Consider the following 13,718-nt stretch of genomic DNA (forward strand, 5'->3'; position numbering starts at 1 on the left):
CGGTTTTCGCCTTCTTTGGACATGGTTCGCCTTTCGCAATCCACTGCTTTGACTGTTCTTTCGTCTCGGGAGTATAGTGGTGTATCCATGTTTCATCTACAGTCACAAAGCGACGAAAAAATTCATCCGGATTGCGTTGCATGAGCGACAACAGGGCTTTAGAGGCCACCACACTATTGCGTTTATTGTCGACTGTGAGCAAACGCGGCACCCATCTTGCAGAAATTTTTTTCATGCCCAATTTGTCATGTAAAATAGAAATGACGCTACCTTTTGAGATCCCTGTAACCTCAATTATCTCACTCAACTTTAATCTTCGGTCACTTAACACCATATCGTGGATTTTATTGATCATTTCTGGTGTAGTCACCTCTACAGGACGTCCTGAGCGTGGTTCATCCTTTGTTGATGTACGACCACGTTTAAATTCATTTAACCAGTTATAAATAGTTGCAAGTGAAGGAGCAGATATGCCGTGAACTAAATCCAACTCATTTTTTATTTCCTTTGCTGTTAACCCTTTTATATTAAAATGTTTAATAACAGCTCTAAACTCAATTTTTTCCATTTTTCCATTTTCCACAAGCAAATTTTTTTTTTAAATGTACGAGAAACACACAACAACCCGACCAATCTGATTGAAACTTCGCAGCATACTGAATCGGTAGTGCCGCTTCATGAAAACAAACCGCTTACAGTACTAGTCGCGCCACCTGTCGGCTTTTCTAAGGACTTATTGACCCACCCTCGTACACAATTTTTACCATGAGTTTGGTTAAAAGAAATTATAATCATATTATGTATTACTATTTACACAACTATGTTTAGAATTTAAATTGAATTGCCAACCCTCAATCGACAGTATTATAATATTGTTTAAATTTAATATAAACAGTATCATTTACTATTGTGTTAATTCGGAAAGCATCTCCATGGGAGCATGTAGCAGACGTGTATAATTAGGAGACTAATGACACCTAACTGAAATTTTTGTAATTGTTATTAAAACATACTGATTCTATGAATACGTTTTTTTTTCAATACATGCCAAGCATGTTTTGATATTACATTTATATCCATTAATATTTCCAGCAACATTCAAAATGTAAAAAGAAAAAGAAAACTATAGATATACAAGTAAAATAACATACTTAATTATAAATTTTGACAAGCAATTTAACCATAAGCCTGCCATCTGATGTTAAAAAAAATCATTAAATCTATTGATCTATAATACTTACTCTTACATCATCTATGGGAAAGAAGAAGATAGTTCGAGGTGGAGTATGCTGTGAAGAACTAACATAAATATTGCACACTAAAATTTGTCAGTCATACTTATTTATTTTCATTGAACTAAGAACACAAATTGCAGATGGCGCAGGTTAGTTTTTAAAATTCATGTTCCTAAACTAAACCATAATAAATATAAAATATTCTTCTATCTATAAAATATCTAAAATTATGTATGATTTAAGATGTAATTTTAGATATTTTATAGATAGACGAATACTTTTTAACTAATATAATGTTTGAGACTTTCACAGAGGTTTTTTAATGTAATTTGATCCTTGGGTTTCCACTGCGTGTACTTCTTCCTTCTTTCCTCGACAATTCGGTCTCGCTGCAGAGGCCATTTATCAAGAAATATGTGTTATGATGAATTGTAGTGTAGGTGTATTAATGCAAACGTCGCTCCAAGAATGCCAAGAGGAATCCGATTAGCCAAGAGCAAACGTTGCTCAGAGTAATGTGTCAATCGTTACGACCAGATACCGGATCGAATATTGGATTTTGCTGACAGTGCCGGAAGACATGACGTTTTTAACCGTAACCCATCATTCCTATTAATGTTATCAGGGTTTCTATGAATTTTTTGACTATTATCTATTATGGTTTGGTTACGCAGGGTTTAATTGGATTTTAAAAACTAATCGATACAATCTGCAATTTGTAGTCATAGTTCAATGAAAACAAATACGTATGACTGACAGAGTTAAGTGTCTACTGTTTATGTTGTATCTCAACAGCATACCTATACCCTTTGCCACTGGAAGATAGAGAAATACCAGCAAATCTATTTTTGCATTAAATATCCATACAACACAGGTGAAACGTATCAGCAATTACATGACTCATGGTCACTTGTATAGTCTTATACTCTGTTTACACGTGCATGTATTAACTGCTGACAGTACGTATTATCCCAACCATAACAAGAAAATACATGTGTAAACATGTATTATACTGCGAGTTGCAAAAGATTGCATGCATGAATCAAAAAAGTTCGTAAGTTTCTGAATTTTCTCGCAACAGTTGGATTTGTTTGATATCTGCGTCTGCTCAGTAGAACAATAGTGGCGAACCTGCCGGAAAAAAATTAACTACACCGCGCAAACTCATTTTGACGTTTACTGATTTTCACGATTGTCATATTATAGTACCATAAAATGACAACATCGCGTCTCACTTACTCTTGAAAAATGAGATTGGAGAGACACTTTTACGTGTTAACAGTTATTGTTTAAAATATTCATAATTGGAGCAAGTAAATCCATGCACTTGTACAGGCACTAGTAGTTTGTGTTGCCTTTCATCAACAACCTATTTTGTTGTGTAAATGATATTTTATTTTAAAACTTACAGCTTTCTACAGTGTACAAAGTGTACTGACAAAATAGTTATATTTTCTACACACAGGTCCCACTGTTAATTTATAATAATAAAGTGATTGATTAGAAAATGTAAACCTACACCATGCGTTTAAGTCTTAAGCCACAGCATGACTCAATCAATCCTAAATACATGTGTAGTTTACTAATATTCGCTGAAAAGACCATGAAATACTATCCTGACTCAGTTTTATGACATCATTAAACGACAGCAATTTTTAAAAATATATTATTACGTAGAGTAAGACCTTCAGACTCTTATTGTGTCTAACTGACATTCTAGACCAAAAGAGATGAAGACCAGGCCCCACTGTTTCGCCATTGGTAAAAATAATAATAAATACATATTTCTGAATTTTCTACAAATGAAATAGGCATTCAAATACATTCTTAAATGTTATAAATCATAGATCAACAAAAAGTAATTACAGAATCTACTTATAAGATATTAAGACAAGTATTGTAGCTCACCTCATCCTCATCTTCTACGACGGGCTCTGTGTAGACTTCGATGGTGTGGTTTAGTGGCGGTGGAATATTCTCTGGCGACATGGAGCACCTTCTCGAATTGGGTACCGGAGTTGTAGAGCCTCCGCGACTCATTGATCTTCTGCATTGTGGTGATGAACTTTCTCTGAAAACAAAATACATCGTTCACAAAAAATGGTTTCATTTTACACAACGTAGGGGCGAAGAGTTCAATTCTAAGAATTCGTTAATAATGTATAATGTAAACTGACTTATTTTTCCATTCAGATGTATTAAAATTACAATGGGAGGAAACAATCGACAGCTATAGACACTATGAAATTATTTGTCTGATAATCTTAACTAAAAATTGTGTGAAAACCAATATTGCCATACTGAAATTTTTTAAATATTTAGAAATTTGAAAACGAAATGTATTTAAAATACACTGGACATATTCTGATGTCTTCTGATATTTTTGGGTTTAGCTGAATAAGCTGGATCGCATTGCAGTAACCTGACTGATATACAGCAGTGTGCAGCGGGCTAAGAGTATAATTTGCAGATGGTGTCGGTTATTTTTTTAAATTCAATTATTAAAACCTGCCCAACCAAACCATAATAGATTAGGCGATCCAACAAAAATAGTGAACACTTTTTCAGTCATACTTAATTGTTTTCGTTGAATTAAGAATCCATATTACAGGTGGTGTTGGTTAGTTTTTTTTTTTATTCATTAAGCCCTGCCTACCCAAACCATAATCGATAAAAAATATTCTTTTATCTAAATGGCATCATTTTAGATATTTCATAGATAAATGAATATTTTTGACTATTATCCACTAAGACTTGGATTAGGCAGGGTTTAATTGAATTTTAAAAATTAACAAACACTATCTACACATTAGTCTTAGTACAATGAAAACAAATACATTTGACCAACAAAGTTTAGTGTGCACTATTTATGTCAGATCCTAACCGCCTACCTAAACCCTTTGCCATTGATATACAGAAGCTACAAACCCCCCTCGCTGACTTTCTGCGGGTGAGGTCTGTAGGGACTATTATAGGGTTAAAACGCAATGGCCAGACGTTCCAGTAGGTGCACACTGATTTTGTATCTGTATTGATAAGCAAGCTTACACAATGTTGAATGCCATTTATTTTTCATTCTTAATACAATCTTATAGAATTAAAATGAAATTATAATACTTAAGGGGGGACATGCTCAGCGTACGTCAAAATGGAGCTTTTATGCTATTTTCAAAGCATGATCCTGGATATTCCTTAAACGTTGTAGATAATCTATTTACATAATTTTGAAGCCTTATTATCCTTTATATTTATTTTAAACATTTGATGACTGCATAAAGTATTTTTATTACATAAAATAGTATTCTTTTAAACCTCTCGCTCTAATATTTTAGAATATAGTCATATTTCAGTACGTCCATGTGAAGTGGTGTTAAGATTTTTTATATTTATTAATTTTTAAAAGCATTTATAAAACCATTAGTAAAATTTATGTTGACATTATTATAGTGAAATATTTACAATAAAAATTATATTGATAATCTCTGTGATCCCAAATTTGACAAGAATTAGGCATTTTATTATTCAAAAAATGGGCAAGATTTTCACATTTAAAAATAATTTTAAAGATACTGATTAAAAGCTATGTCTTTGACCATTCTAATGTGATAAATATTCTACGAATAATGTTTGCTTTATAATAATTATTGACATAAGAATAAGGTAGTATTTTTTTGAAATACGCCATTTCTATTGGCATTTCCCCAGTGGCTAAGCTACAACATACGGCCGTAGCCATAAATTGACAAACGATAAATGAAGTAGGGAGTAAGATCATGTTAACGCGCGTGTTTGACCATGTACCTAACCGAATTTTTTTTTTTTAAAACGGTACATATTCAAGTGACACCCAGTCCTGCCCGGCCTACTGGAAGTATGCTTTATCGACTGCAATAGTTGAAAATACATCTTGACCTATCTGGCATATAGTAACATTAAATTTTCGTTGACGTTCGATAATAATTGACAGTACAGTACGGGTTCACAGATTTTAGTATAATGACTGCTATGACAACTGAAAGCTTAGAATGGAAAAAGAGAAATGGACACTATTAACTTGAGAGATCTTAGGGCCACTCCATATAGCAAAGTAGCATTCAATGCTCGTTAGATTCAATCATATTCTGTAAATTTAGCAACCACAAGGGGGTAAATTAATTTTAATACTAAAGACACATTATTACAGTATTAGCCCTGAGTATCCAACCTAAACAGGATTGCGGGAGGGTGGGACGGAAGAGAATAACAGATAATCCAGAAATGCTGGATAGTTGCGTCCTATTTCTACATCTCGTGAAAACAAACAACTTATATTCCCGATTTCTGAGATAGTTATCAGGAATACACAGCTCAACACTACAAAGAATGACAGAGTTCGTATTTACATCCTGTATAAGTCGGTAAAAGTATGTAGCGAAATATACCTCTTTTGACTTTTAGACTACTCACTACAGTAGATATGTCAGCATCGTCTCCAATAAAAAATTGTCCAATTGGCCGTATCACAGTTCAGCCTGAGATGTATCGGAAAAATCATATATTTATATAAAATTGTAAATGATTCTAAAGTAAGTTAGTAAATAGGTACTCGTAAGTATCAAGTTGTACCCTATCAATTATTTGATAATAATGACAGCGTTATAATCAGATATTAGATAACAATCAATATCAAATTAATGTTCTTATTGAATCTAATAAAATTGGAACATTACTGTCTGTAATGCTACACAAACCATGTGTCAGTTTTTTCTCTCAATGATATACGACCATCCTTTCCCGGTACAATAGCGCATGGTGGACTCTGACATGGCATAATGTAATATGTACATACAATTTATATCTAACCTCTCAGCATACCTAAGAGCGTCAGTTGGATAAAGCCACGGATAGTATCCATACAGTATCATGAATTTCATCTGAAGCTCCTCACTCCCCCCTCATATAGCCTTTTAACTATATCATATTAGATTTCAAAACACAACCGATGTAATAATAAATATTTAGCACATTAGCAATCAAGAGTCATATAAGTAGAACCAATCTTACCCTCGTTTAATAAAGTTCGGAGACAACATGCAACGGCACGGGTTCAGTGGGACAAAGTAACCCAACTGTGGAGGCGGGGAACCACCACAATGTGGCGGCGACATCTCACCATCCCGGTACAAGTTTCTTGCCAGTAAACTCATCTGGCTGGATGTTGAGTAGCCTCCAACCATTTGTGAAGTTCTCAATATTAAATCATTCATTAACAATATTTTAAAGCACTTTCTTTTATTTTTTTCTCAACCAATCAGGTGATTTAATTTTATTGAAAGATGTTTTCACTTTTTTTTGTTTCATTTAATAAATTTAATTAATATTTTTCTTCACACCATTTCATTTTATAATCACAGATGTCAGTGGTTTTAATTATTTTTTCTACACATTATATTAAATAAATATTATTTTTTCATTCACACATGTTAATTAAATTTCGTCTTCATTACTGAGTAAGTACCTACATTTCAGAAAAATTATAGATTGGAAATATAATGACATTAATCATTTTAATAAAGAGAGTAGATCCTTACAGTGGAGTAGTGGGAGAGCATGTGTCTCTAACGTAGTTGGACACAGGTTAACACATTGTGATTTTTTTTTTAAAAAAGTGGGAACAGAACATCAAGGAATACCCATTCTTCGTAAAAAGTATGTTAACATAACATTCACTTTACATTCATTTTACGCTCTATACTTTTTTTTATATAGGTTACTTATTTGTAAATATTGAAAAAAAACTATAATCTCATTTAGTTTTTAAATGTGTTACACTGTACACCAGCGCTTGAAATAGAAAAGTTAACAAACTGGAGCACTCGACAATTTTCTGGAGATATTAACATAGTTATCAAGTTTTATGTGTATTTTATAAAAATAAGTCAGTTGGATATTTTGATATATGAAGTATCTAGCTAAGACGGTCAAATTATATTTCCCACGAGACGGAGCGATAATTTTACCGATTCCACGAACCGGAACGGCGCTCCGGTCCATTTCGAGCCCTGCTGTACACTACAATATCTAAAATGTAACCAGTAAAGTGAGTGAAGTGTTGCCATTTTTTTCTATGTTGATACAACAGCAACATTTTTCGTCTCGAATCGGGAAGGGAAGGCGAAGCATAGGAAGAGCGTCTGCGCGCTGGAGCGACCAAGTGAAAGAGATGACTGGAGCATCATCCATTCTGCCCTGAGAGAAGGATGACGAAATTCAAATGTGGTCACGATCCTCAGTCATGAGTGTACGACCAAGAAGAAGATGACTAATTAATGTATTAAAGTTGTATACAAAATACCGATAAACATTCATTAAATTTAATGTATCAATAGAATCTGTCAGATCCCAAGACAGTGATTCCAACCCCAGATTTCGCAAGTTTTAGAAAAAGTTGGCGAAAAAAGTACAGTCTCAGTAATGCATTATTGAAGTAGCGTCGTTTTACTTGGAAGGAAATTTATTTCGCAACATGGAATATATTAATAAAAATAGGGCATTGTGTTCAGAAATTCACTTGAATGATACAATTTTTGGGAGTATTGTCCACCTAGTGTGGCTCCTGTGTATGGGAGTTCGTTTCTTTGCATGCATTCGTTTACCATAACCATGCAAAAATAATAAGATATAATACCTGATAACAATATGTTAATAGTATGAGAAGCATTTTGATCCTACTGATTTAGACCTACGGCAAAGGGCGTCACGAGCAATGTTCCCTCTAAGGTGTGCGCGCGGACACCTACCAAAATATGTCCGCATACATGTTTTCATTCCCCGCACAGTCCTCACACAAAAATATTGTAAAAGAAAGTTTCAAGAAGGGATCACCATATCCGCCCCGTTCTATTGCATGCCAAAGTATACGAAAAAAGATACGTATTTTAGTGTTTAGCAATGACCATCTATGTGCCAGGTCCTCTTCATTTCTTTTGACATGTTTCAACTTGCAAGAAACATTGTCAGTACAGTCTCGAAGTAGTCCTTCATGTGAAAACATCACAGTTCTTACAATATTTTTTATACGGTAAAAGTGTTCGTGCCAAAAAGTAGTGTTTTTTACTCAAAATATTTATAATACAAAACTAAAAATCAATGTTTGTAATAAATAACTACAGGTATGTTCAGTGTAGGTACGTAACAAACAATTCAAGTGAATAATACGATTGCTTGTACAGTTACATATGTAGTAGGTACAATTATTATACTTATTAATTATTATAGAAAACTTATCCCCTAAAAATGTCAAAAAGGAGTGGATGTGATATTTCAAATGCGATCATTAAGAAGAAATCCTGCGATAGATTTAAATTGGAATGGCTCTCTGAAATCGTTGAAACAGAAATGCCATCTTCAATGCATTCGCAAAAAGTAAAAATTGGTGATAGGTATATTAGTTTATTCGGAAACAGATGATTGTGTCAAACGCATCATATGCTCCGCAGCAAATATGCAAGGAGAATTCACGTCTGGAAAGAAGAGGATTGAATGGAGATTGTATATTAAGCTTAAAGACATTTAAGTCAAAAAGTACACCGAGATGCTGTTACGAAATTGAAAAATTTGAAAAGAGGTTGACGTTTGAAAATAATGACGGAAACACCCTAAGAACGAAAGAATAGGATTGAGATCGCTGAGCGCAAAAAATCTGGTTGCGATTTAGTCAAAGTGTTAATCGATAATCTATTATTGGCTAGAAAAATATAAGCTTCTGCGCTTTCTGTACAATATATTCATAATCATGTATCTACTAAATACACAGATATTCCCGAATATTATGCGTTCGAATTCGTCGAACTTTGACTTAAATTTTAAACTTTGTCATTAAAAAAGAAATCGTATGTGTATGTTTGTAGGGGGGGGTGTAAATTTACCGCACCGGATGACACCAACCCTGCACAGATGCGTTGATGATCCGCACACACAATATAAAAATTAGAGGGAACGTTGGTCACGAGTCAAAGTTAGAAAGTGCATTTTTATTATTACCAACGTATGCAAACTGGTTGGGAACCTCTGTATTGGGTAGCTAGCTAGGATTACGGGACGCGCGTGCCCACTGAATGATTGTGCTGGATTTAAAATGACTAAATTAATAGGTAGGTACGGCCCCAATCAAAAATAATCAATTTGTTAATAAAATAATACATCTATCGTTGCATTGTCACGTGCGTTTTTCTCGGCACGTATTTATCGAGGATTCATTCACGAGTGAGTAACAAAAGCTACACGACCGTGTTGGCACTCGATTTAAACAGAACGTATGTAGCTAGGTACAACATGTGAGTTGTGATTCGAATTATAATAATGAATAATAATTCAAATATGATATTTTTGATATGGTCACTTTTTTACGGTGGTAACATTGTAGAGAAATTGGCGGCAATTGTTGCTGTTTTTATAGTTTAAATATTGAGGTTGTGTCAACCGATAATCATGACATGAATATTTCTAACGTTTTGTTACATTCATTTTGTATAAATCTTACCTAATTAATTGTTTTTTGCCCCTCAAAGCTACCTAAGTACACTATTTGATCTTGTATAGATACCACAATATGCGAAAATATACAGGTAAGTGGTACCTACCTTCTAAACGTTTTGTCATAAAAGGAATGCATAAGAAACTTTACATTTATTTTATTCACAACGTTTTAAAACAAGTAAACCACAATCGTAAACATACTTATTGGTGAATGTAGACAAAGTTTTTATTACTTACTAGGAGAAAATATAATGTAAGCATATTTTTGCGGCGCACCTTGACACGGTAATATTTTTTCGAAAATCTTACAAAAACGTCGAAACAATAAGTTTTAACCACGTTATGGTGTGCATATTATATTGACTTTTTGTATCATGACAAGTACAAGGTCGTACCAACATCCTCAGCCCATGTGAGACTTGTAGCGCGTAAATCGCTCTGTGTAGCACCGCTGCAGGGTGAGAGAGTGTGTGCTCTACGGCGACAGAATCCGTGGAATCACGAAGAGACATTTCACGTGGCCACCAGAGAAAGTGATACTCCGCACCCTTATAGCACATTACATGTAGGTGCTTATTAATTATAGTAACATTTGCTTCAGTTAACGAAAGATATTATATTAGGTATTATCATTCTTTACGTGATCTATATCTGACTAATTGATGTTTAAACCGTCCCTCCTCTAAGTGCGAGTGCAAATGAGACCAAAAATGCCAATTTACACGGACGGGCGAGTTGTTTGCTACACAATTTCTCAAAACGGGAACCAAACATAGCAACACTTATTTCCCCCATATTGGGTTTTTAACGATAATTAGTTTTTGAACATACATAATTTTGAAAAACACTTCTGAGAAAATATATTATAACCAATAGAAAAAATCTTTTTGAAAAAAGTAAGACACCCGGCAGGAATCGAACCTGCATCTCCAGGGTTTACGCCCCAATCCGCGCATTATCCACTATGCTACGAGGTGACATACTAATGACGACAAACTTTAACTATTGGCCTTTTTTTAATACCTGCTCATCAGCGTTCTTCCAAATCATTGGTTAGGCATGGCTTAATGAATTTTAAAAAAAAACTAACCAAACCATCTGTATATGACATTTTTAATTCAACGAAAACAAATAAGTTTCACTGAAAAGGTGTGCACTATTTTTGTCGAATTGCTCATAGCATTAGGTTTAGGTTTAGGCAGGGTTTAATTAAATTTTAAAAAGTAACGCGAACTATCTGCAAATTGTATTCTTAGGTCAATGAAAACAAATAAGTATAACTGACAAAGTTTAGTGTGCACTAATTATGACGAATCTTAAAAGCTTACATCCGCCCCTCGCCACTGATAAAGTACATTAGATAACCACTGTTAATATTATATTTAGCAATCCTACTATATAAACGTGGAATAGTACAAAACTTAAATCGATTAGAATTTAGCCGACTATGATTAAGCAGCCATTCTAAATTGTACATTGTACTCAAATATAAAAAAAATATATTTAATAATATATTTATTGATCTAAATTTTTAAATATTAAAGATTTATTAAAAATACCTTGTTGAATGATAGATGAACTAATCTTTTGAATCGCGTACAAAATACAAAAATACCTCACTATTCTGGTCCCGATATTCACCCAAACGATGAAAATAACAAGAATAAATAAAATCTAAAGCTCTGCGTTGATTATTTTTGTGTCACAAATGAATATTTCTGATTAATTCACGAGCTCAAAATTCATACAAATTTCAAATATTCTGTTGGAACGAATCGTATATTATTTTAATTTGTCGAGTCGATTTACACATAATTTAGAAACCCTATGAAAATAGAATGTCGCATTTTCTGACAAATAAAAACATCGCAACCTGTCGTTTAGAATGTTGATTGTTATATAGTTATATTGATCCCACGAATTTTCTATAAAAAATATTTGCATCATCATTTCTCTTTAGGTCATAAAAGATCATGGTGTCAGATGTTTTAAGGTCTCGGACAACTCTCTATAAATTACAACGTCTGCAAGGCGACAGAATTAATTATTGTAATCGATTTTATTGAACAATTAATAATGAAATCCTGTTTTTTGTTTATTCAAATAAGACAATAGATTAGAGTGCGATGCAATAATATATCGACATGAATATATTGAAATATAGCTGTCAAGTCAAATTAAATGAAACAATGATACGATAAACTAACATCGTGTTTATTTTAATGTGAATGTAGTATTGTGTCTGCAGTTCAACATACAATGTGTGTAGGTATATAGTTAGGGTTACCAAATTGTAGTTCGTGTCCAAAAATTTGTACGTATGCAGTTCGCCGAATCACACTTCATTGAAGTTAATCCCTCCAAACCAAAACCCGCCACGCACCACACTCGGTCTTAATCGAGCGTATCACGTGGTTCCAGTGACGTCCCGTGGGGATAGGCAGATTGAGCGTCGCTTGGGGGCGGCAGTTACTCGAAGGACGGCAAATCGAGGAGAATTATTTGGAATATATAGAAATAGCTACCTAAACTTAGTAATAACGAAAATATCTTTCCATTAAAAAAATCAGCTCACTGGTTTTATCGGGTTCGCGATATCTAGTTTACTTTCGTTGCTCTTCGACGTAATTGGTGACCAGAAACGACACGTGCAGATTTTCGAATAATTAGTCTGATATTTTATTAGTCATGTATCCATACAACACATCTTAGATATTGGACTCTTGAAAGGGTGATAAAAATACTGTATAAAAATGAGGCGGCTTTTTGGTACTGCCTACGGGCGGCATTTTATCTAGGGACGTCACTGCGTGGATCACACTTAACCGTGAAATGTTGTATCGGAAATATATGGCCGTATATTAAAGACCGCTCAACCCTTTTGGGTCGTATAGTACTGACACCCACGATAGCCGCGCGGCATAAGCGTCCGGCTATAGCGTCATGGTTCGAATCCTGGGTCTGGCAAGTACACAAATTGTTTTTCAATTTGTGTATGAGTCAGAGTATGGACCTAAAATGTTGAGCAAGTGGCTGACATCCATTTCTCGTAAAAACAAAATCTGTTAATACAAATATCCACTCTGTGGAGGTCCATATGATCTTATTAGGATCGGATATGGTCGTAAAGAACTGACATAAAATTAGTGTCTAAATAAAACACCGTTCTTGTCAATTTACACTTTACAGCAAGCCAGCAGCAAACAAATTTTGAAAATAACCGATATACTGGATTATCTGTTAGGTTAGGTTTTCATTCTTGAATTCATGAACTTTGCCAAAATCAGCTATGAAATTTGAATTAATGTTCATATCGAATCTAATAAAATTGGAGACCGTAGGTATAGTATACTGTCATTTCTCTCCGATATAAAGCTCACGGCGAACTGTGCCACAGTGAAATGTTTTACGTACAATTTACATGTAACCAACGCAACTAGAAATAAATTTGATTCCTAATTGAATCGCAGATAATAGATAGGTACCTACTACAACAAATTTAGTATTTTCCTTGAATGTAATAGAAAATATACGTTTTTTTTGTTTTATCTACCAGCATCTCATTTCCTATCCATGAAATTTCTGCATTCATATATTTAACGAATAACCACAGATTGTTTGAATTCCAACATGCATTACAATTTACGCTAACGCCATTTTAGAATAAAATGAGTAGCTATTTCGCCTTCGATGCAAAGTATAAACTAAAAAGTAATTTCTGCTGAATTCACTTTTGATGATAATTACTGACAGTGTAAGTACGAACGCCTTTACTTAAAAATAAAATACATACATCCATTTTTTCATCAGTTCTGTTTCAAGAGGGAGTGTAATGCTACTATGGACATTTGGCAACAGAATAAGAAGCATGCAATTTAATACAATAAACAACGATAAAAATTTAAAGAAAATTGTTGAACAGTATTCTCTTAGTATTACTTGTCTATTGTTATAATTATAATATGT

The 13,718-nt window shown here is 33.8% G+C and overlaps 1 protein-coding gene across 4 annotated transcripts in view; it reads right to left on the reverse strand.

Moving 5' to 3' along the window:
• Positions 1-13,718, reverse strand: part of pyd (zonula occludens-like protein polychaetoid) — a 210,948-nt gene that overhangs the window by 108,572 nt on the left and 88,658 nt on the right. For 3 of the 4 annotated variants that reach the window (XM_085957307.1, XM_085957305.1, XM_085957311.1), the window contains exon 3: positions 3,144-3,306. In XM_085957307.1, the coding sequence (XP_085813433.1) occupies positions 3,144-3,306 (163 nt within the window). Of the gene's footprint in view, positions 1-3,143; positions 3,307-6,278; positions 6,654-13,718 lie in introns of those variants that run through there. The other variant, XM_085957306.1, reaches the window with a different exon arrangement.

Source organism: Rhyacophila brunnea, unplaced genomic scaffold (assembly GCF_057557595.1).
Source record: "Rhyacophila brunnea isolate RB1 unplaced genomic scaffold, BYU_Rbru_1.0 scaffold_6, whole genome shotgun sequence".
Lineage (NCBI taxonomy): Eukaryota > Metazoa > Arthropoda > Insecta > Trichoptera > Rhyacophilidae > Rhyacophila > Rhyacophila brunnea.